Source organism: Phoenix dactylifera, chromosome 13 (genome assembly GCF_051530095.1).
Source record: "Phoenix dactylifera cultivar Ajwa chromosome 13, Ajwa_hap1_PhDact_Kaust_v1.1, whole genome shotgun sequence".
NCBI classification, from domain to species: Eukaryota; Viridiplantae; Streptophyta; class Magnoliopsida; order Arecales; family Arecaceae; genus Phoenix; species Phoenix dactylifera.
The window spans coordinates 24,872,269-24,893,534 of record NC_143202.1 but is presented as its reverse complement, the minus strand read 5'-3'; the positions used below and the strand labels follow the sequence as shown (position 1 = coordinate 24,893,534).

The window sequence follows — 21,266 nt, the reverse complement described above, 5'->3', positions numbered from 1 at the left end:
CAAGGTGAGCATCCAAATGCATTAAGGCGCCCAATGCATATGAGGGCCTTCAATGCTACGTATCTTTCTAGCTATAAATGCATTGAGCAGCTTTTGGGTTGTTGATCTCTCTCTCACACACAGGCTTCTCTCTCACACACGAGTCTTGATCTCTCTCTCACATAGACATAGACACACGCGCATGCCCGCAGACACATACGCACCCACACGCACAGGCACACATGCGCGCACACAAACAAAATAATAAATGACCATTGCTAACTATTTAGTTGTTGTTTTAGTTTTTGTATAATGAAATTTTAAGTTGCGATAAATTTTTTTCATCGTTTTTTATTAAAATGGCATGATCATATAGTAACTTACTTTATTGATATTTTTGTTATTTTGTATGATAGCCGCTAATAATGGCTGCTGTAACAATTATATTTTTATTCCTCCAATATCAGATCAAATAATATATGAAGCAGATAATGATCGTTATAATTATCATAATGAGAAATAACTGCACCAAAAAGGATGTATTAGTTTTTAGTTTGAACAAATTCTGATAAATTTGATGAAGATAAATTAAATATAACATGGAAGTGATTCATGACTTGGATTGTTTATCAATTTTGTATTAATATCAATAAGTCCGAATAAAAGATGAGTTACATGCTATGTATTTTGTTGAATAGTGATGGCCGACGTCAAAGGTTTAAAAAAGTGGGAAGAGATTAGAATCTCTAAAATAAATAGGGATATTTTTTAATAGTCTCTCTCTCTCTCTCTCCCTCTCTCTCTCTCGTTATAATGAGTGTAAATATAAACAAAGTTTATATATGTTTTTTTAGTATAACAACAACAAAGTAACATTTCTTTTAAATAAATTGTGCACAAGTTAATTTATTAAGCCGAATCTATGATGCATCATGCTGAAGTGATGGGTCTGTCATGTTACAGTAAAATGCCAAACATGCTACAGAGAGAAGAAAGAGAGAGAGTAGAGAAATCTCAAAAGAGCAAATATAGTGATGATTAACTTCAGCCAAGTATATCCTTTTCCATAGTAGTTACCCTTACCCTCCCCAACTACCACTAAGAAACCCTTGCAAGATATGTGTCCTCAAATGTAGACACCCAGTTTTTAGTTTTTCCCCTTAAATTTAAGCAAGCAAATAACAATATTTGGAGTTGATATATGGCTATATGGCAGTAGCTAAATGGAGACAGCAGCATCTAGGACTGCTTCTTGGCTAGCTTATTGCCCATTCTCTTTTATGAGTCATCATGTCTTTTTAACCAATACAAGGTTAATGTCCACTTCAACTTTGATAGAATATAGGGTAGATGAAAAGAAAGGGCTCACTCAGCCATGTAGATAACGACGTCTAAGGTTTATAAGTTAGTGTGGATGGGCCCAAACAGGTCATTATCTCATGACACCACCCCATTAGCCGACCTACGTTTGAGGCCTGGACAACTGGCCACCTTAAGACCGAGAACGCGTGGAAAAAACACTACCAAGAACAGAACAGTGACCGCAAACGTGAGGTGCCGTGATATGAAAGGCTTCCTCCTCTAGGCCTTGTTATAATGCACACAAATAAAAGGATGTAAGTACCAAACAAAATTTTTTTTTGGAAGATCCACACGAAGATATCCATCAAGGAAAGATTCTATACTTACCGTGAGGTAAGCAGGTCTGCCGACTAGATTGAGTGGCTTTTTTTTTTGGCAAAGATGAGTAATCTTAAAACTATTTTTTTTACAATTTCTTGATATTTTATTTTTTGATTTTATCAAATATATTTGTATTATTATATGGGTATGAATCTTTCGGTTTAGCCATAAAAAGAAAATGAAAATCTCTATGTCTTATTATATATGATGAATCATGCCCACCGAATACGACCAGTGAAAATGATTCATGTTCGTGAAATTTCTTCGATAATATCATAACAAATTGGTAGGATTGTTGGCAGTTTACATACAAACATTATTTAAACAAACAATCAGCAGTAATGTGGGGTGGTTGTATAAGAAGGCTCTCCTCTCAAAATCACTTATTAGACAATTAAACTGCATATTTGAAGGCTGCAAACATGGCTATAAATCTATTCAGAAAATAAGCAAAATTCTTGGACAAATGTTGGATACTTACTAGAGGGATTAAAGGCTCCAAAGTATTCATTTCTCAGATGCCCCCATTGAATCTAGGAAGTTGGTAATTGCTGAAAGATTTTTTTTAAAAAAATTATGTCTGCTCAAATTTTATTTTTATTATTTATTGTTTAGAAGTACAATAGGAATGTAACTGGACCCTGCAGATGCAGGTCCTATTGGTAATTCATGTTTTATTCTAGTTAATGGTAAATACATTTGATTTGAAGCTTCTGCGTGTGTGCATTAGACTTGCATTTAGTTCATGATCTCCTAACACAGAGACATGCCTATGAAGCAATAATAGATCACACTCTTCCACTTGGTGATAACAAATCAGACAGGCAGCTCAACCATTCTCAGTATCCAGTTGCAGTGCTTCTCTTTGGTGGCAATGGGCTGCATTCATCCAGAAGTACACTTTGAAAGAAGAATGCCACATGATGATGCAAAGGCTGGCGATCAGAGCAATTATTACTTATGATTTAATTTTTTGAATCATGCCATTAAAATTGCGTTCATGACATTTTTATTAAGCTTAATTCATTAGTAAATGCTAATAAGAAAATCTGTCTTATTATTGAGGTAATGCTAGTGCATCTAGAAAGATTGCTAACCTTTTTTTTTTTTTTTTTTTCGGAAACTGCTACCGCAAGGAATGCGAGAAATTGCACCAAATCAAATTAAAAAAATACCAATTTCATTTTGTAGTTATCTTCCACTGACTGCACCGAGTTGCACCATGAAATCGGCCAAGAAGATCAGAACTTAAAGATGGAAAGTATTGGTACCTTTTGAAAGATGTACTAATTCGCCGAAAATTTCCCATGGGAACCTGTGGCCAGAATTTGCATACATTTATGAGTATACTTGTCCAATTAGTGAAAGAAAATGCCTCACCTATTTGCATTCTTGGAGGTTTAACTTCCAAAATTATGCTATGTTGCTTCCTTTGATTCACAAATTCAGAATCTCAAAATTAAGATTCTTTCAGAGATAGAGAGGAGAGGGAGGGAGATAGAGATGGTAGAGAATAAATGTGAAATTTGAAATTAAAAAAATCTTGAATTTACATTTCAGAGAGATATATAAAGTACCGAAACAAATCCAAACATTTATGATTTATAAAATCATAATCCGCTTTATTAGAAGCATGTAAAATCAATAGTACTAGTATATTCAGTACAATTAAATAACATGCCCCAGTAAATGAAAATGCACTTGCATCATAGGCAGCCTGTACTCCTAGTTCCCCCTTAACACTACCATGAGCTTCAGCAATTAACTGCTATTGATACTTCCCCATCATGCCTACATTCTTCTTCTCCTCTTAAATGGCTGCAGTCCTCATTAGCAAGATCTCTTTGCCTTTCTGTTGCTTCAATGTCACGCTGAGCAACTCTCTCATCAATGAGCCTCTCTGAGGATTGTTCTTGCAGGTTAGCTTCTCCAGTGGTTTGGCTTTCATGATGTGGGAGGTTGGTCTCAGCAGCTTTTGTCACTGGAAGGAGTGAGGCTCGGCAGAGAGGACAGGTGGTGTTAGTGGCAAGCCAGTGATCGATGCAGCCTACATGAAATGTGTGTCCGCATTGAGGTATTCTTTGAAGCTTGTCATTCGGTCGGTAGTCCCCTAAGCATACAGAGCATCTGGAAAACAATATAATCTTTGAGGAGGAAGAAATAAAGGATGTGGAGAATGATTGTTGGGAACGAAATGAAGCTGAAAGGAAAGGAAAGACATCACAGCATTACTGTAAAGATTCAGGATGTAATTTTGTGTGAAAGGTTTCGTCTTGTACTGCTTTGTAGAAACAACCACACAAGGGAGATCTAGTGCATGACATGCATACCGAGCTCCTATTTCAGAACCTAAAATACCTTTAAAGCAGGTTCTGACATCAAAAAAGGGTATGACGGGTGATCTTGATAGAATATGGGGAAAGCCGAAGATGACAGAAAAGCACAAGAGTGAGACTCTAAAAGACATTTCAGCACAAGGCAATAAGAATGCTGACTAAACTAATGCACAGGGTAACAGCGACTGGATGACACTAAGAATGGATAACAGAAAGCGTGAAATATACTCCAGCATTAATAAATCTTATAGCATATAGTTTTGAATGAAACGAAAAGCTATGGTTCACTAGAAGTTGGACTACTCTGTGGGAACATACTTGCACATAAGTTGTTGATCTTTTGCCCATGTATTTCCTAATTAAACTCTCATTTTGTATCAAAATTTTAAACCACTTTCTTCAAATCTTGGGTAAAATTTTACCAGAAAGGAGAAATAATCACCACATGTGCAAGGAGACATGCAGCAACAAATAGTCCTCTAACTGATGGGCATCTGCAAATGGTTGAAAATAATAAATCACTTGCTTAAATAATATTCAGATTTATAAAGAGCAATTTTCAATGAAGCATATGTTATTGAGGCCCAGAAAGTATCACAGTTTAAATCATCCTTCTGGAAAAAGGGAAAAGTAAAACAATAACTAATTTCTTCAAGCAGTTTACTATAGAGGAATGATCATCTGCTCATTTAGAGCTTGAAATGAGAAAATCTCAAGGCTGGGTAAAGTCTCTGAGGTTTTTCCAGTCGAGCTTGAATTGCATTTGTGAAGGTTATGCTGAAGCTGGCATTAGGAGCTTCTTTCCTTGAAAGATGACAAGAAGACATAAACCCAAACAAAAGAGATGATGCTAAATCAGAATTTAACCAAATGGGTTAAAATGATGAATGAAATACTTAATTCCCAGTCCCTATTGCAAATTCATGTATTTAGTTTAAATCGTATTAACGAGAATTTTCACAATATTTTTATCCAAGTGCTAAGGGAGTTGATGTTTTCTAGTCACTTGTGCCTTGGTTTCAAACATCTAGTTGAATATTAGAGTAACTCAGAGTATTTCAGAAACATTTGGAAAAGAAATGAACAAATCCCCAAGCTTATCGAGTGGGCAGTTTGTGATAAATGGAGCTTTTGGATTGAAGCTCCTGTGGATTTTTTTCTCAAATAAACTGTGCTTGTGAAAGAACAATAAAAATAATTGGATTTTAAGAAAAGAAGACATTCCCTATATTCTGGAACTTCCAGTTAAATTATTAACACTGCCTTCATTTTGGTGTTAAAATGATGCATGCTTATGCCAACATCTTGCAAAGGTGAGAAGCAAAGGAAAAGGATGCTTAACATGATTTAGTACTGAATAAGGCTTTGTAGAGGAATAGACTTTGTAGATGAATAAAAGGTCTGGGAAAATAGCTAAGACGCAGCTGGTGTTGTCTCTTCAGAACATGTGTAATGGTTTTCTAAGAGCATTATGAATAACAACATCCGTGAAGTGAATAAGGCTGCTAATGTACCTTCAACAAATAGAAAAATGATGAAGATCAATTAGAGATGGCAAATTGATGGACATATAGTTCACTTTGTGGCTTTTATGGATAACATAATTAGAGATGGCAAATTGATGGACATATAGTTCACTCTGTGGCATTTATGTGTAACATATAGAAGTCATTTGTTGAGTGCTCGTCATTGGAACTAGGGTGGTGAAAGGACAAGTGTACTATAGAAACAAAAGCCAAGCCTTGACCATATAGCCTTGGCCCGACCATAGAGTCTGCTTTATACATGCTTCTCCACCAATCATTTCAACTAAGATTTGTCTTTGATGTCATTACCCACCTTTCTGAGTATATTCTCACAACCGTCCACCATGTACTTACTTAAGGTCATTCTCCCTTTGTTTTTATCCTCAGAGCACAAATCAAGTACCTCTTCTTATTGAGGAAAGGAATCCTCAGGTCTTCGTTGCAGACAATTGTACTATCTTGGTTGGATCTCTTCAATCCATGCAAATTCTGTGACCGGTTTAATTACTCTTCCTGTCCCCATCTTTCCTAGCTTCTCCTTGTATCTTTGATAATACTAACCTCTATGGCATGACTACATTTAATTGGGCATGATATGTAGTGTTACTAAAGTATGCCTCTGTGCCCTTACTACATATACTCCTTATTATGGGCATTCCGAAACAGCAGGATGAGCATAATTAATCATGTAGAAACACAATATCAATGGTTTCTTTACCATTAGGTCTGCCTGAAAATAGAAAAGAAAAAATCTAGCTGCAAATGTTACACCAGTGTGATGCAATCATATCATTCAGCTCCTAAGCAGTCATGAAGTTGATTTTAGAAGAATCACATTTGCAGTCTGCAAGGCAATAAGATGGACTTTATATGGAGATCAGACTTTTCTTTTTGTGCTTGTAGACATGCCATATGTTCCTTTTCTGCTTGGATTGAAGAGTTGAACGGCTTAAGCTTAGTTTTGGACAATTAAAGTGATCAATTTTTATAAATTATTTTGTAGCCTGTATGGCTGTAATGCACTCACACAAAGGGAAAAACTTGTATGGCAGTGTTCCTCACTTCGTAGCTGTAAATATGCAAGCACCTCCGTTTGGTTCTTCTTCCCTAAAAGATATGAACTCAAGTGGGCCCTAGAAAAAGGATGGAATTACACTGAAAGGGATGCCATAATCTTTAAATAAATTATCAGGGCAAATTTTCTCAAAAAAAAAAAAATCATGACAGTGGTCATACATTGGCTCTTGAAGATGCTATTGTCTCCACTACCAAATGATATGTTTGATGACTTGAAAGAAAATCAACATACTCAATGGAACTAGAGAAACATGATCTCTGGATCCTCATGTCTAATCTGCTCAACTTTTGGGTTGAGTCCAAAAGGTTTCTTTTCTTTTCAATGAACACTCCAAAGACGGTAAGTTCCCAAAGGTAGCACATCATCATAAAATGCTAGAGCAAACTTTATGAAAGCTGGCTGAAACTTACATGAGCAAGTATAAATTTGAGTATAGGCAAGCTGTGATGGCCATATTAGATATCATCTTTGAGAGCTAACAGAAACATTTACCGTCCAGAGTGAGATGGAGCAGAATTTAGACACTCATGCACAGGTCATCATAGAGGATGAAAGAGCTATAACGTTTATGTCTTTAAATAAGTAAAGCATAAATACTTTTCACAGAGTATCAATGTCTGTATCTGCTATATACATAAGGCAACGATATCACCCAGATATGGCATTCTATGTGTTGGAATACTGGGATGCGTCTAGAAAGTATCCGTTTATTTTCTCAAAACAGAAAGGTATCCGATACGCAGAGGATAAATCCCAATGCTTTCTAGACACATACGAGATACTTTTGAAGGTTGTTAGATTATGAGTCAAGCAGAGGGTAAAGTAGGTTCGCTACCCAGACCCCACTTTGCTTAGGTAATAAAAACACCTTTGCCGTACATTACCATGTATGCATTGACTAAAATAGAAAGCAAAATTGAACAAAGTAAAGATCACATAGAATATTTTTTGTAATCATTGAAATGAAAGGTAATATATATACCATATAACATATGCAGTTATGCACTTATTTATTGTAGAATCAGCATGTTCATATCGCCTCATATACATATATGCTCATCATTGTACGCTATAGGATGAAATGGTTTGATAGGTTACTATTGACCGAAAATCAGAATGTGCAAAGTGTCGAGGATAAATGAATGGTTCCAACCAGTGTTCCGAAACCTGGTTAAGCTGCTGGGCTCGATATCATGCAACTGCCATCTGATAAGTAATGCAAGTTAGTTCATTTTCAAACATGGATTCGGTCATAACCTGCTGAATCATTAGCAAGAGTGGTTCAACCGTTCGGACGACTCGGGTTTGACAACAATGACCTGCATGGATCACTCATGAAGGTGATAAGGAAGAAAAAAAAGTAGCTGCCAATTCCCTCTTAAGCATCCTAGTTCTAGAGCCCTAATAAATGCCAATCTCCATCAATCACCCTCTCTCCTCCCTAGCTGTCAGATACTGCTGCCACCATGGCTAGCACCAAGGAGGAGGCCCATCTCTCATCATGGCTGATGCCAAAGAGGAAGCCGATTCCATGTTTGTCTCCCCTCCATTCCACTCCCATCTCTTATCTCCTTTGTCCTCTTCCTGCCATGCTGCCAAATCTGACTATGGCTGATGCTAGGAAAAGTGCCGAAGAAAAGTGTCTTTGAAGTGCCACTTGACAGCAAGGTGCAAAAAGCCAGAAAAAGGCTACTTTTCTCCTCTCTTTGTTTTTAAATTATTTTCCAGAAGGACTGGGAAGAGGCACTAATGTTATCCTAAATTTCAACAAGATGAGTGGATTGATGCAAATACGTCATCACCTAGGCTGGTTGCAAAATATTGCTTTCAACAATGTTATAAAAAAAAAACATAAAATAGTTATTCCTCATCTTAAACTGCAAGGCAAACCCCATCCAAGTGTTTCTAAGATTTTTAACCGAATACATCTTACAACGAACTCTCAAACTTATATTAAACCTATTTAGAGCCAAATTCTGGACAAGGAAACTTTAGAAAGGAGTGCGATTGCTTCAGAGCTTATGCATACAAAGGGAAGCTCATATATGAACTACACTAAAGCTCATCAAACAGGCTACACACTCCAAGATTACCCTAAATTAGGAAATAATATAAACTTGGAGGGGAAATATTCATCAGAACACAATATGAGCCATCAGACATTATAATCCTAGAAGTGGAAAATTTAAGTAATTGCAAAATGTCCCACAAGAAGTGAAAAGATACTAGGATAAGGACTCCTAGGTTAGAAAGCATAAGTGATTGGTGAATTGTGATTTGAGGGGAATACAAAACTTCCAAGGCATTAACACATTGTTGACAAAAGAAAAATATCTTGTCTTTGTTACAAAAGAAATGCATCTCTCTCTGTCTGTCTCTCTCTCTTCCCTCTCCCTCCCTCCCTCCTTCCTCCCCCCCACCCTCACTTTTCATGGTTCATGTTGCAAGTGAGATGCTTGTTAGATAAAGTAGATTCGTTTTGTTTTATTGATCGACTAATTGCACACGTGGCAATGTAGTTGATTTACCACAACTTCATTAGAGCAAACACGTCAACCATTCCTAGCTTATCCATGAAAAGAATAAATGAACATTTAGTGTAAGTGCCACGGCATCTTGGAAGTTTTTGATTCAGACAGGCTGCGAAGTAGAGAACTAACAACTCCTTTTGCACTATAAGCAACTCTACTAGTATCGACTGGATCTAGACATTTAGAGAAACTTCAAAAACAGCTAAAAAAGAGTTGCATAGAAAAGTAAAGCAGCAAACTGAATAATTTTACCCTGAAAAGAAGCTGCTCTTTATAAGCCTAAGTCATAAAGACATTTAAAATATTTTGGTATGTAAGCAGATGGTGTTCTGCATATTGAATTATCAAAGGTTGTTTAAAATTTTGTATGAATAAAGAACCATGTAGAATATTTATTATAGCCTATTTTTCATTTTCATAGTTTGACCTATTTTTCCACCTAAATGATGTCAATATCCCACCCTTCTTCCATAAGGCCTTCTTAATTTTCAAATAAAGCAACGAGATATGGTGGCAACAGTGAAGGAATAAAGGGTTATATTTAGATCAATGAAGTGCATGCATGAAGTAATACCAAAAAATTTCCTAGTACTCGCATTATCTAAGCTTCCATTATTAATTTGCCTGCGTTAAACATTGGCCTTAAGTTCTTACGTCATTAAACCTTTCAACTACCACCATTTAAGAATAGGTAAGTGTATGTATATTAGGATGACAAAGTGCTTACTCCAGATAGGTGAATGCTAATATAGAACATTAGAGAAGGTTTAAAGTTAAGTGTCTAAAATAAGTAACATGAAGCACAGAGGATGTAATCTTGGAAAGAACTCATATGAAAGTGAGGCCCAGTTTGCTGTAACAGCAAAGCAGCACTGCAACATGATCCTATCATAATCCATATTCCACATAACCAATTTAAAATATATCATACTCCTGTGGATTCTAGGGAGACAATGGAACATGAAAGAAGAGACCTCGGGCCATACCAGAGATCCATCATTGTCCCATTGCTTTTTCCTCAACTGTTCAAATCAAAACCAGGAAAAACTTAGAAAAAGAAATAAACAAATTTTGTTCAGTATCTAGTTCTGTTTTATCAATGCTCAAAATAGACTTCACCTACATCAATCTATGAACGAAATTCAGAGTTCCTCCATGGCCTCATAAACTAATAAATAGATTTTCCAAACATACAATCAATTGCTAACTACTTCATTTAATATAATACCATAAGTACGTTCAACATGAACGAGCATTCTCTCAGTAATGACAGGCATATATAGAAATTCCAACAAGGAAAATTTCCTTCTTCCTTTATGTCACTAATCCATCATTGTAAGAAGGCATTACAAAAATTCAAAAAAAAGGGGCACCCTAAGAGACCTTGCCATTTTTTGCAAAATTTTCTATGACAACCCAAACATATTCTGAAAGACCATGATGCCAAACTCTACACACTACATACACAAGAATGCAACCAGCAAAGAACAAACTAATCCCTTGTTTGTCTGTCTCATTGATATATTGCATGAGCAAGGAACTTAACCAAAAGAACAAACTAAAATGTTAACTCTTGACTGAAAAAGAAAAAAACTACCATTAGTAAAGACCATAAGGCCACAAAACATCTTTCTCCAAGAACTACAAGAACCAGCTAAAATCCGAAGATACAAATAACAAAACATAGGCTGACATTTTAGGAGTTGATGACGGTATACTCGACCAATCAAAAGCACACTCCTAGCATTACAAAAGTAAGTGAATAAGCATTGCAAAAGGATCACTCACTGTGTCTCTCTGATCAAGAAGCTCGCCTTGAAAATGACTATCGGAAGCATCTCTCTCACCTCTTTCTTTATACCCGACTCCGAACTCTTAAGCATGAACCAACAAAAATATACCACAATTAATAAAATGCCATCAATCAGTAATTATCTATCCAGTAACAAATGCACGAAACCAGATCTTACTCTCGGGACCTCTCCCCTGCCCAAATGAGAAGCCCTCATCCTCAGCGACTGCCAATTCGCTCTCCGCCGCTTCAAGTAGAACACGTAGAACAAGATCAGAAGAACAAAGGTGAAGAACACCGGCACCGAAAAGATGAAAGCTTGGTAGAGCTTCAACTCAGGGGAAGCAGTCGAGCAATAACTAGCTGGATCCGGAGAGCTACAAGACATCTGAACTGAATATTTCACGGAGAAATCAAAGAAATGCAAACCCTAAGAGCCTAAAAAAAACCAAGAAAGGTAACAAATTGAAGAAAATTAGTGAAAGAAAGCAGGAAACTTTGTGTTTATCCCATGAAACCCTAAAAGTCTTGAGAACAGAATGAGAGATTGGGTGCGTTCAAGAAAAAGAAGAGATCGGGAGTTGAGGAATTGGGGTGGAATAAATATATTCCCGGTTGTTAGAATATCCCAGGATGTGGATAGCGAGGGGTTACGTCTCGAGGGAGAGGGAAAAGGTACACGTTGCCGGTGGATTGGAAAGAAGGGAAGGATGGAATAGCGAGAATATTTTATGAAAGAAGAAGAAGGATGGTTTTTTTTATTATTATTTTAGCATACGAATCATTTAGTGTTTTTATTTTATGAGGAGAGTGAAAGATACTCGGCTTAGTAACTTACTCTATCCAATTGATTAAATTAAGGTGATGTTCAATTATTTGGATTTAAATAATTATAATATTGGATCAATCTCACCTACCTTTTGTGAGAATAAAAGAAGGAAAAGTTTATCAAGTGTTAATAGTTGTTGTTTGGGATCCGAACCAAAACATTCCATCTGATATACGTATTGGCATCATCCTGTGAAGCAAAATCAGACAAGAAAGAAAGACGTGAAAGGAACCGCAGCCAAATGGTTAAGATAGAAATCTGCAGAGCTTTTATTTTTTATTTTTTAATAAAAACAAAATATAATTTTATTTCTTCTTTCAATTTTAATCTTAGTAACAGTTTCCAGAAGCCATGTTGTATGCATGTTATGCACAGTTTGTTATATTTTCTAACTAGTTTTTCACTGTGATTTGCACGTAAAATGGGCCATTGGACTTGGTTATATTTTCTAACTTTGATCTCCTAATTGAACCGCCGCTCAAGTCTCCCTCCTCCGCCTCCCGGTTCAACTCGGCTGACCCGGTTCCCTCCTCACTAAGATAAAGATTCATAAAACTCGATGATGGAGAGATTGATGGGCTCAAAGGGTGGTCTGAAAAGGCATCTTCTATGCGAGGGGATAGTGAGGGCGGAGTGTATCCTTTTCAAGGAGATCCTGCGATGGTGATCGATTGGATTTAGGAGAGAAAAAAAGGAGGAGGGATGGCAACCCTTGCTCTATGATCTTCAACAGATGGAGAATTGCAGCATTTTTTGAACCGTGCACGTATACTGAAAGGCGAACGAGGCTGCCGATTGGATCGTCGCCTATGCAACCCAGCACTTAGAAGAGGTTCTTTGGATAGATCAGGAGGCAATTCCCTCAGTGTCGAGTCATCATTTTTTTCTTGATTCTACTAGTTACACCTACGCCAGAGTAGCGTGAGCAACCGTTACACCAAAAAAAAGAAAAACTAGACATCGGCGAGGAAGAGGATATGATTTCCAGTTTGGTCGAGAGTCTCTCAGATCGGCCGATTGGAGGTGCCAACCGGGTTTGGTGATGGTGGGCTTGGACTGGAAGCCTCGGTGTCGTTCGTGGAGTTTAAAGGCGGACCGCTTGACGCCGGGGAGGCTCCTGGGGAGTTGGGTCGGGCGGCGTTGGGCCGGTGGACCGGTGGCTCGATTCGGTCTTTAAGCAACAAGGCATTGGTGGAAGGGACGGGGGCTTGTGGGCCCAAGCCTGGTGGTTTCTCCATCCATGTTCATTGCGTGAAGGAATGGGTGTGTGCTGTCTCTTTAAAGAAAAATAAAAAGAATGGAAAAGAGACAACAATGTACACTGCTTAGGCTCATCGAATCAAGGACATGCAACTATTTTACTAGTCTTGGGGCCTAATTAGGGGCCCTAATTATTTGGCATGCATGACATTTTATAATGCATGCCATTTTAACATTCACTCAACATTACCACCATGGAGCTCACCCTACAAGTATATGAGGTATTTCTCATCTTCAATTTATGTCTGTTGGACACAAAGATGTGCTACATTAAATGGGTCACATATGGGGTCACTTATTTTAATCTACTTAGTTTTTTTGTTTTGAATTGATTGTTGTTTGATTTACAATTAGGAGATACGTCTATCAGAAACCAGCACATATAACATCAGAGACCAGCTGTGTTAAGTTCATAACTCAGGCATTTCTTCACATCAAAAGGGAAATAATGACCTGAGGGCTCCATCAACCTTATTCACAGCAAGGACATGCGAGAACTTGGTATGCTATTTAACTTCAGTCCATTCACTACATTCCATCGAAAAGACCATCGACGCCAACTCCTACAGGAGAAGTAAGGTGAGGTTTGGCATTGCCAGCCACTAAAGAGGTCTTTGTCTCCTACTTCTAGACATCTTCCAGCCAAAAGCAGTGCAGCAAATTAGTCACCTTCTCATCTACCTACTTAACCACTTGTTTTTTGAGAAAGGAGGGGCTCACCAACCTCATTCACACTACTTACCCTTCACAAATTCTGGATCGACTGGTGCGAAGTCTCGATACATGCAAGGTCCCTAAGAAAAACTCTCATCCAAATAATCCTTTTTGCAATTTGTATGTAAGGTTCATTTACATTGCTACCATGGGTTGAAACAATTGAGTGGATTATCATCCAAAAACCGAAAGAGCTTTATGAATGAGAATCTATTCTTTATGAACCGAAAGTCGATTCATCTGAACCAAATGTTTCTCTGTAATGTGTTTGGGGTGTGTGCGCGCGCGCACGCATGTTGTCAAGGTAAAGCGGAACCTTCCTCAAGGCATTCTGTTTTCATGCCCTGCATAAGGCCCTGAAGGAGGGAAGGGTTGCCTGTGACGATGGCATCCACACGCTCGAGAAGCATTCTTTTCATAGATTCAGCATCATCAACCGTCCAGGCATAAACTTTCTTGCCCCTCCTGTCATAACCCAATCTAAATCAGCATCCTTCGCATTTTAGTGGTGCCAAAAGCTATAAGCAGCAATCCTAACATGTTAGAAGTAACAATAACAGATGGATTTTGGGATTGCCAAGATTCAGAAATAAGTAGGCGAGTAGAAGTGTGCTCTTACCCATGCAAGATCCTCATAAGTTTCCGGTCGATTAAAGAATGGTAGACGCTGGCAACTGCAGCACCTTTCATCCTCAATAAGTCACTTCTGGCACCAGTTGAAGGATCCTTCATAACAGTGTAGCCAACCTATAACAGAATAATCAAGGGGAAGAATTTCAGGACATGGGGTTTGGAGGGATGGGGGAAGAGGGGCCTAATATTTGACATGTCAATAAACATTAATCTTTCCTTGCAAAACTGTACTTTAAGGTAATGAAATTTTATAGAATTGGGATGTGCCATGTGCACATGCTATGGAAATGGACACCCCTGAGCAGAGTCTTGTGCACTCATCGGGAGTTTGCTTTTATCTTAGCCATCAATCATGATATATAAGCTACATCTTCAGTCTTTCCTGTCAAATTTAGTCAATAAAGAAAATATTTGTTATGAAGAGAGATGTGCTACCGTGACATCTTTTGATAATTTGATTACATCCCTTCCAACAATGTCACTTTTTGCCCAGATGAGACAATTTTTGCAGCGAGTTTTCTTGACCTGCCAACATTCTCAAATAAGAACACAGTTATGGTGATTTTCCAATTCGATCAGCCTGGCAGTTGGAATAAAATGAACAACAGATGGCAGAAGTAGACATGCTACTTTGTGCCCATGCCCTTACAAGTCCTAAATGCAAGACAAAAAAAATGGTATGCATGATATCTAACTTATATGAAAAGACAGACAATGAAAGACAATTATTCCAATAAAGAGTATATTATAACTGCACAATTTTTCATAAATATTTTCAGCATAGGAATATATAAACAAGGCTGGTCTTGTAGAAATGTAACTGCACTGTGCATATTTCTGGTACGAAGGCTCAGTCCGAATTCTCAACGAGTTTTAAAAAAGAAAAGCAAATAGTGGAACAACTTATCCTTGGATTACAAGCTTGCAAGCAGACCCAAGAATAGAAACATGCTTAGTAACCAATACGAGATAAACCAAGCGAAAATAGGCTTAGCTCAGTTCAGGCTCAGTTATCTTATACTGGCTTAGGCTAGATATATGAGGCACAGTTTTGCATAATACCCCTATCAACAGTTAATGCAATTTGCAAATTGGAGGAAATCGAAAGAGCCATTCTTTCTTCAATGAGACCACCATTTGATTCTCACTGACTGAAAAGGACTCTGAGTTTCTCTTCCAAATTTCTACACCCACCCAGGGCACAAACTAGATGAAATGAACAACATAGAACTTACAACAGACAGTATATCCTTTGCTAAGCCTTTCTCATATGATGGAGGCCCAACTTTGGCATCTAGAATCACCTGCCTGACTGAGTTCGATATCAACTGCAAAAGTTAAATATTAATCACTACTTAGCAACACAAATAGTGGTTGATTAAAAATGCCAAGTGCATATAGGCAAAGTTCTGAATTTTGCCATGTCATTTGGTTGTCCCACAACAAACAAAATATACCTATCAAAAGCAAAGCCCCTAGATAGTTGGAGTTGGGCTGGATGATAGTGGTACAGTATCTAAGCCAAAAGAAGCAAAAGACAAAACAATTCAGTGGAAAGATAGCAGAACTATACCACCAAGGCATCCTCAACTGTCGGAACTTCTTGTTTCTGAAATTTTTGAGATAACTGGAAACCTGCATCCAGTTCCTTTATCTACATGACAAAATAAATATGACATTATTAATGATTTCTTGAATTTAACCACAAAAGGAGGGGGAAAAAGAATCTTTCCATAAACTAATCCTTCAAATTTTCTAATTCAGTTCTCTATGGAACATGTTGCGCAACTACATGGTTTCTTAAATCAAGAATTCAGCATGACCTTGAAAGGATGCAGGACCATGCAGCCCAGTAGTCAATTTGAATTCTCAAAAATTGGCTAGTTATATTGATAACCAAATAACTACGTCCATTAATCGATCACGCTGCAAACTGGTTTCAACAGTCCAACCTGGTAGGATTTTTTCTTCTTTTTTCCAGATCTGATAATTTGATTGCGATCTAGATTTGACTAACCCGGTACTTTTCAGAAAAAATTCGGATAGGGCGTCAACATGATCCAATTACTAACTGATATGAATGTATTATTTGTAATACATCAGTCATGGAATACTGCTCCACTCCATACCTACAACCTCTTGTGACATTGTCCATCCCTCTCCCTCCCTGACTCCCAACTTGTCCCTCTCTCCCACCCCACCCGGCCAAATCTCCCACCGCCCCTTCCCCAACCAAACCACCCAACCCCTCAGCTCATTCTCCACCCAACCACTTTTTAATGAGACCACAAGATAGAGAGAGAAAGAGAGAGATGCCATCAACCACAATTTCTATGGCCCATCCTTTTATGACGCCTTTTCATTCTCCCCCTTCTGTCTCCTACAGTAAGAGCTACAACTAGGGATTCTGATCTCCATCCTTTTAATTAAGTGGTCAATACCAAGCAAGGTTTTCCACATTAAGTGTAAGGTGGAGGAAGTGTTAGATGAAGCAAATGACACCCATGATAAAGCAAAATGAGAATATACAAGCTCAGCTCCTAACATATATATTGCTTGCAAAAAGTAAATAATATCAAAACCAAAACTATTATATCATGGTTGGCCAACCAAGCGAGTTGGCTCAAACAGTAATTCTATGGAAAACTAACAACCCAGGGGCTATAATTGAATTGACTAAATCAATAAGGTCTTACCTCATTTTTACTCAAGTAGCCAACTTTTGCACTACTATTACCAGACATCCTCTGCAAATCCCTGCCTGTGTCATGTGAAATTAGGTTCCCTGAGTGTTTTGCGATATAATTTCAAAGCAATCTTCGAAACAAAATTTCCATATCATTCACTGAAGTCATCAAGCTAATGCGACAAAGTCAGAAATGTTCAAAACAAATATCAGTTAGAAAAGTGAATGATCACTAGGGTTGGAAATAGGCTTGGGCCAACTTGGGGCTCGTCGTGCCAAGCTAGCTTCAAGTTGGGCTTTGGGCATGGCTTAAAAAGAATCAGGTCGGGCTTGTGCCTAAAATCTAAGCCCAAAGAAATTTCAGGCTTGGGTTTAGACTCGACATTGGCCTAGAACTAGCCTAAAGCCTATGCTAGATAGTAGACCCCATCCGAGCTTGAAATTAGGTTGCCCACCCCCTTTCTCTCTCTCCCCCTTCTTTGCTCTCCTTCCCAAGCACCCGCTTCTCTCTCTCTCTCCCCCCACCCCAGCATCCCTTTTGCCCACTCTCTCTCATTCTCGCTCTCTCTAACCCTCCTGATCTCTCTCTCCTCCTCCCCTCTATCTTGATCTCTCCCTCCTAACCTCTTTTTCCTCCCTCTCAATCTCCTCTCTCCCTCTCACACTCTCTCTTCTCTCCCTCTCATCTCTCCTTTTCCCATGTGCTCTCTCGTTTTGCACTAGAGAGGGGCTCGGGCCTAGATCCAAGACAACCTGATTTTGGCTGTGCGCCAAGCTTGAGAGCAGGCTCAGGTGAGAATTGGAAAAAAGAAATAGACCTTGGCCCTCTCAGAAGCTCAAAAAAAAATTTCGTGGCGAGGCCTGGAAAGCATAGAAACCCAAACCGTCCTGGCTCAATTCCAGCCCTAGTGACCAAATATGATCTAATTACATATTCAAAACAATTGTTTAAATGCATCTTACACAAGAACTGTCACAAAGGCCTCGAAAGACAAGCAATTTATCAATTCCAATCCTATCACCAAAGTATTCAACTTAACATATAAATTGCCATAACAATTATTATGCTCATTTATTGGTAAATATTCTTATATCCACTAAAAGTATCTAGTAAAAAAATTAACGAGTAGGGCTTTCTACATGGTTGAATAATTTTTCTTTTTACATAACAATAATTTCTTTCTCATTAAAACTAAGGAACAAATTATAAGCTCACATAGGTTTGAATCTCTTGCCAAGGTATCATAATCAATGTTTTACTTGGATATGTAACACTCGTGTCAAGTGTCCTAGTGTCCAAAAGAGTTGAAAATAGGAACCTTCAAAAAATGGGGCACAAGGATGCATCCAATTTCTTGTTCATGTATTTGTAAACACGTACAGATGTATGTATGTAATGCGAATTTGTTAAGCAGAACGCTTTGTAATTTGATAAAATCTATCAAATTTTATTAAGTGCTATTTTTGACTTGGAAAATTCTAGGTATAAGTGTATAGAGCTACATGTAACTGTGATGATATCACGGCTTGTTAATTTGAAGTTACAGTTAGTGTCATAAAGTGTCAAGAAGTGTCAAGAAGCATCTAGGCATTCAACACATTAAAAAACCTAAATTTTGAAGTGTTCGGGTAATGTCACTTATAATTTGTTATAATGAAAGATTTAACTTTATTGGTTGCTTGCAGAAGACCAATTAACTTCACTAGTTTCTCACATCATTAAATGCAAAGTTTTCATGCCAAACAACTATCAAGCTATAATAGGAAGTTAAATTCTAAGAATTACGTAATACAAGAGTACCTTAACAATGTTTTGACACTTGAGTATTACCAAAATTTACCTTGAGGTAAAGAACGAAATAAGGATCAACTTTTGCCTATAGCCTAAAACATATCACAACCTCCTTTGCAACACTTCCATTCCTTCTTCATTTCTCCATATACAACCCCTTTTATCCATTCTTTTATATATTCTTCTGGAAAAATCATTTTTTATCTGCAATTTGATTTTTTTATGATTTTGAAAATTCATCCAGAATATGAAATATACTCTTGGCCTTGCTCGGGCTGAACTATACGTTTTCTTTAAATTTATTGATTCATTTTATTCTGATATTTTTTAAAAAATTTAAGTTCAGCATAACCAGAGACCAATTAGGACATGACATCTCTTTTTCAACAGCTTTCTATCCCCATGAAACCCTAGAGTTTACAGACATTCCTCTGAATTCACACTTATTTCCGTCCATGGACTTCACAAACCCTTCACCTAACACTGGTTCCTTGCACACATTACGTACATTCTGCATAAGCATTGATTTAATGCACCGATAACTACTGAGTTTCCCTAATTATAAATGAATTTAAATGCAACTTCTAGTGTCCTCTCTATCCACCAAAAGGGCTGTGTCATTTAAACTATGAAATCATCATCACAAGTTCAACATTCTGGAACAATTCGCTTGGATGCAAAGATCAAAAAAATGCAGAAAAGATTACAAAATCAGAGAATTTGTCTAAATTCAGAAATAATTTATATACTAAAAAGTAAAAGCATAACAAAATAAAGATTGTAAGACAAGCATTACTAAAAAAACTATCACTAACAACAAGTTGTTAACTAGTAAATCTCAAAATTCATCAGTAATTAAATATTCAATTACGTGAGAATAATTCAAAGAATGCCAAAATCAACTTAAGATAAAAAAAGAAGAAAAAGTATGTTTTACCTATCATGGAGCGCAAACAACACTCCATCCGAAGAACGAGAGACATCGATCTCCACACAATCTACACGAGAATCAAGAGCTATCCGATAGGCTTCCATCTGTCAACATAGAGACAACTAATCGCTCAAAAACCAATTTTTTCCACAAATAAAGACAAGTGGATCGAAAATTCTCACGGTATTGGGAGCAGCTTTGCTCGAATCACCGCCGTGGGCGCAGACGAGAGGAGGATCCTTCAACCAGCCGCATTTCCGCGATCGTATCTGAGGCCATGCGAGCTCATTAGAACGGTTTGGTTTTTCATAAAAAAAAAAATTGGATATTTATGCGATCCAAGCAGGGGAGAATTCTAGGGTTGCGGCTACGGTTTTTCATAAAAGTTGGATATTCTACGATATCAAAGCAGGGGTAGGAGAGATTTGTAAGGTTGCAGGGAAGCGGAAAGACCTGGTTGAATCGGGGGAGGCGGAAGTGGAAGAAGATTGGAGGGATGACAGCGAGGAAGGCGAGGAGGAGGAGAAGGCGGAGAAGCCCCTTGGAAGCGAATCGGGGAAATCTTTGCCTTCTCCTCGAAGAAGGGAGCAGCCCCCCTCTCATTTCCCTTCTTGTTTGTGCGTCCTCTTATCGCAAATCGGACGCAATAGCAAGGCCGTGGCGACGCCGCGACGGGGTTAAGAGGCGAAAAAAAACCCAAAGTCGTTGCCGAGTCTTTGTTAGCTTTTAGAGAAGATTATGGGCATGCCGCACATGGATTATTTGATGAGATGCAAGTAGCTAAATATTGATGGATGGATATATGATTATGGATATATGATTATAGGTGAAATGATAAATAAAAATTATTCATAGTAAAATTTAATAATACTTTTTACCTTAATTTTTTTAGCCAATATTAGAGGATAAGTTATTTCCTAGATTTTTTTGCATTTATACCTTTCAAAATATACAAATTATATTGATCTCTTCGTAAAATTGCTATTTGCATATATGTATCCTTATAAAATACTTATTTTGTATATATACCTATATACATACATACATACATACATACATACATACATATATATATATAAACACCTATACCATCTAACGTCGCTAAAATAAACGATTTAAATTTGAAATGTCTGAAATATCCTTATAGCTAGACACGCAAAAAGAAAATTTTATAAAAATACATATGCAAATAGCAACTTTGCAAGGATATTCATACAATTACGCATATTTAGAAGGGTATATACTTAAAAAATCTAATAAAAAATAATCAAAATTTAGTAGAGATAATTCAGTTGTTCTTAATAAAAAAAAAAAGCAAAAAAAATTACTTATCATGTCACACAATCTCATGTTAATATCAACTCTTATAGAATGAATTACGTTGCTCTTACAAAATTCTCACCTCAAAAACAAACAACAACTCAATATTTGCAAATCACTAAAAAATATTTTACTAATCTAAGCATCTATAATTAATTTAGATTTGATATACTCTT

At 37.4% G+C, this 21,266-nt stretch overlaps 2 protein-coding genes across 5 annotated transcripts; both read right to left on the bottom strand.

Moving 5' to 3' along the window:
- Positions 1-3,256: 3,256 nt before the first annotated feature.
- On the bottom strand, positions 3,257-11,647 carry LOC103711072 (RING-H2 finger protein ATL58-like). The gene is made up of 3 exons (XM_008797060.5): positions 11,104-11,647; positions 10,922-11,007; positions 3,257-3,789 (listed from the first exon to the last, which is right to left on the bottom strand). Exons 1-3 carry the CDS (start codon positions 11,311-11,313, stop codon positions 3,417-3,419), a joined length of 669 nt encoding a protein of 222 aa, XP_008795282.4. The 5' UTR covers positions 11,314-11,647; the 3' UTR covers positions 3,257-3,416.
- A 2,174-nt stretch (positions 11,648-13,821) lies between these two features.
- GDPD4 (PLC-like phosphodiesterases superfamily protein) lies at positions 13,822-20,520 on the bottom strand. 4 transcript variants are annotated; one of them, XM_088709789.2, is made up of 9 exons: positions 20,224-20,520; positions 19,953-20,039; positions 19,777-19,874; positions 17,058-17,122; positions 15,935-16,015; positions 15,597-15,689; positions 14,797-14,886; positions 14,348-14,475; positions 13,822-14,193 (listed from the first exon to the last, which is right to left on the bottom strand). In XM_088709789.2, the coding sequence occupies exons 3-9, from the start codon at positions 19,820-19,822 to the stop codon at positions 14,028-14,030; spliced, it is 669 nt and encodes a 222-aa protein (XP_088565915.2). In that variant the 5' UTR covers positions 19,823-19,874; positions 19,953-20,039; positions 20,224-20,520; the 3' UTR covers positions 13,822-14,027. The 4 variants fall into 4 exon arrangements, with proteins under 4 accessions (XP_088565915.2, XP_088565914.2, XP_008795285.4 ...); XM_088709788.2 differs by having other exon boundaries at positions 13,822-14,246; positions 17,058-17,118; XM_008797063.6 differs by having other exon boundaries at positions 17,058-17,118.
- Positions 20,521-21,266: the final 746 nt, after the last annotated feature.

Coding starts and splice junctions, on each gene's coding strand:
- GDPD4 (XM_008797063.6), bottom strand. CDS start 20,373: ATGAGAGGGGGGCTGCTCCCTTCTTCGAGGAGAAGGCAAAGATTTCCC. Junction 15,690..15,934: donor CAGTTGAGGATGCCTTGGTG/GTATAGTTCTGC, acceptor TAACTTTTGCAG/TTGATATCGAACTCAGTCAG. Junction 14,887..15,596: donor CAAAGGATATACTGTCTGTT/GTAAGTTCTATG, acceptor GAATGTTGGCAG/GTCAAGAAAACTCGCTGCAA.
- LOC103711072 (XM_008797060.5), bottom strand. CDS start 11,313: ATGTCTTGTAGCTCTCCGGATCCAGCTAGTTATTGCTCGACTGCTTCC. Junction 11,008..11,103: donor GCAGGGGAGAGGTCCCGAGA/GTAAGATCTGGT, acceptor TTCATGCTTAAG/AGTTCGGAGTCGGGTATAAA. Junction 3,790..10,921: donor TTCTTGATCAGAGAGACACA/GTGAGTGATCCT, acceptor ATTGTTTTCCAG/ATGCTCTGTATGCTTAGGGG.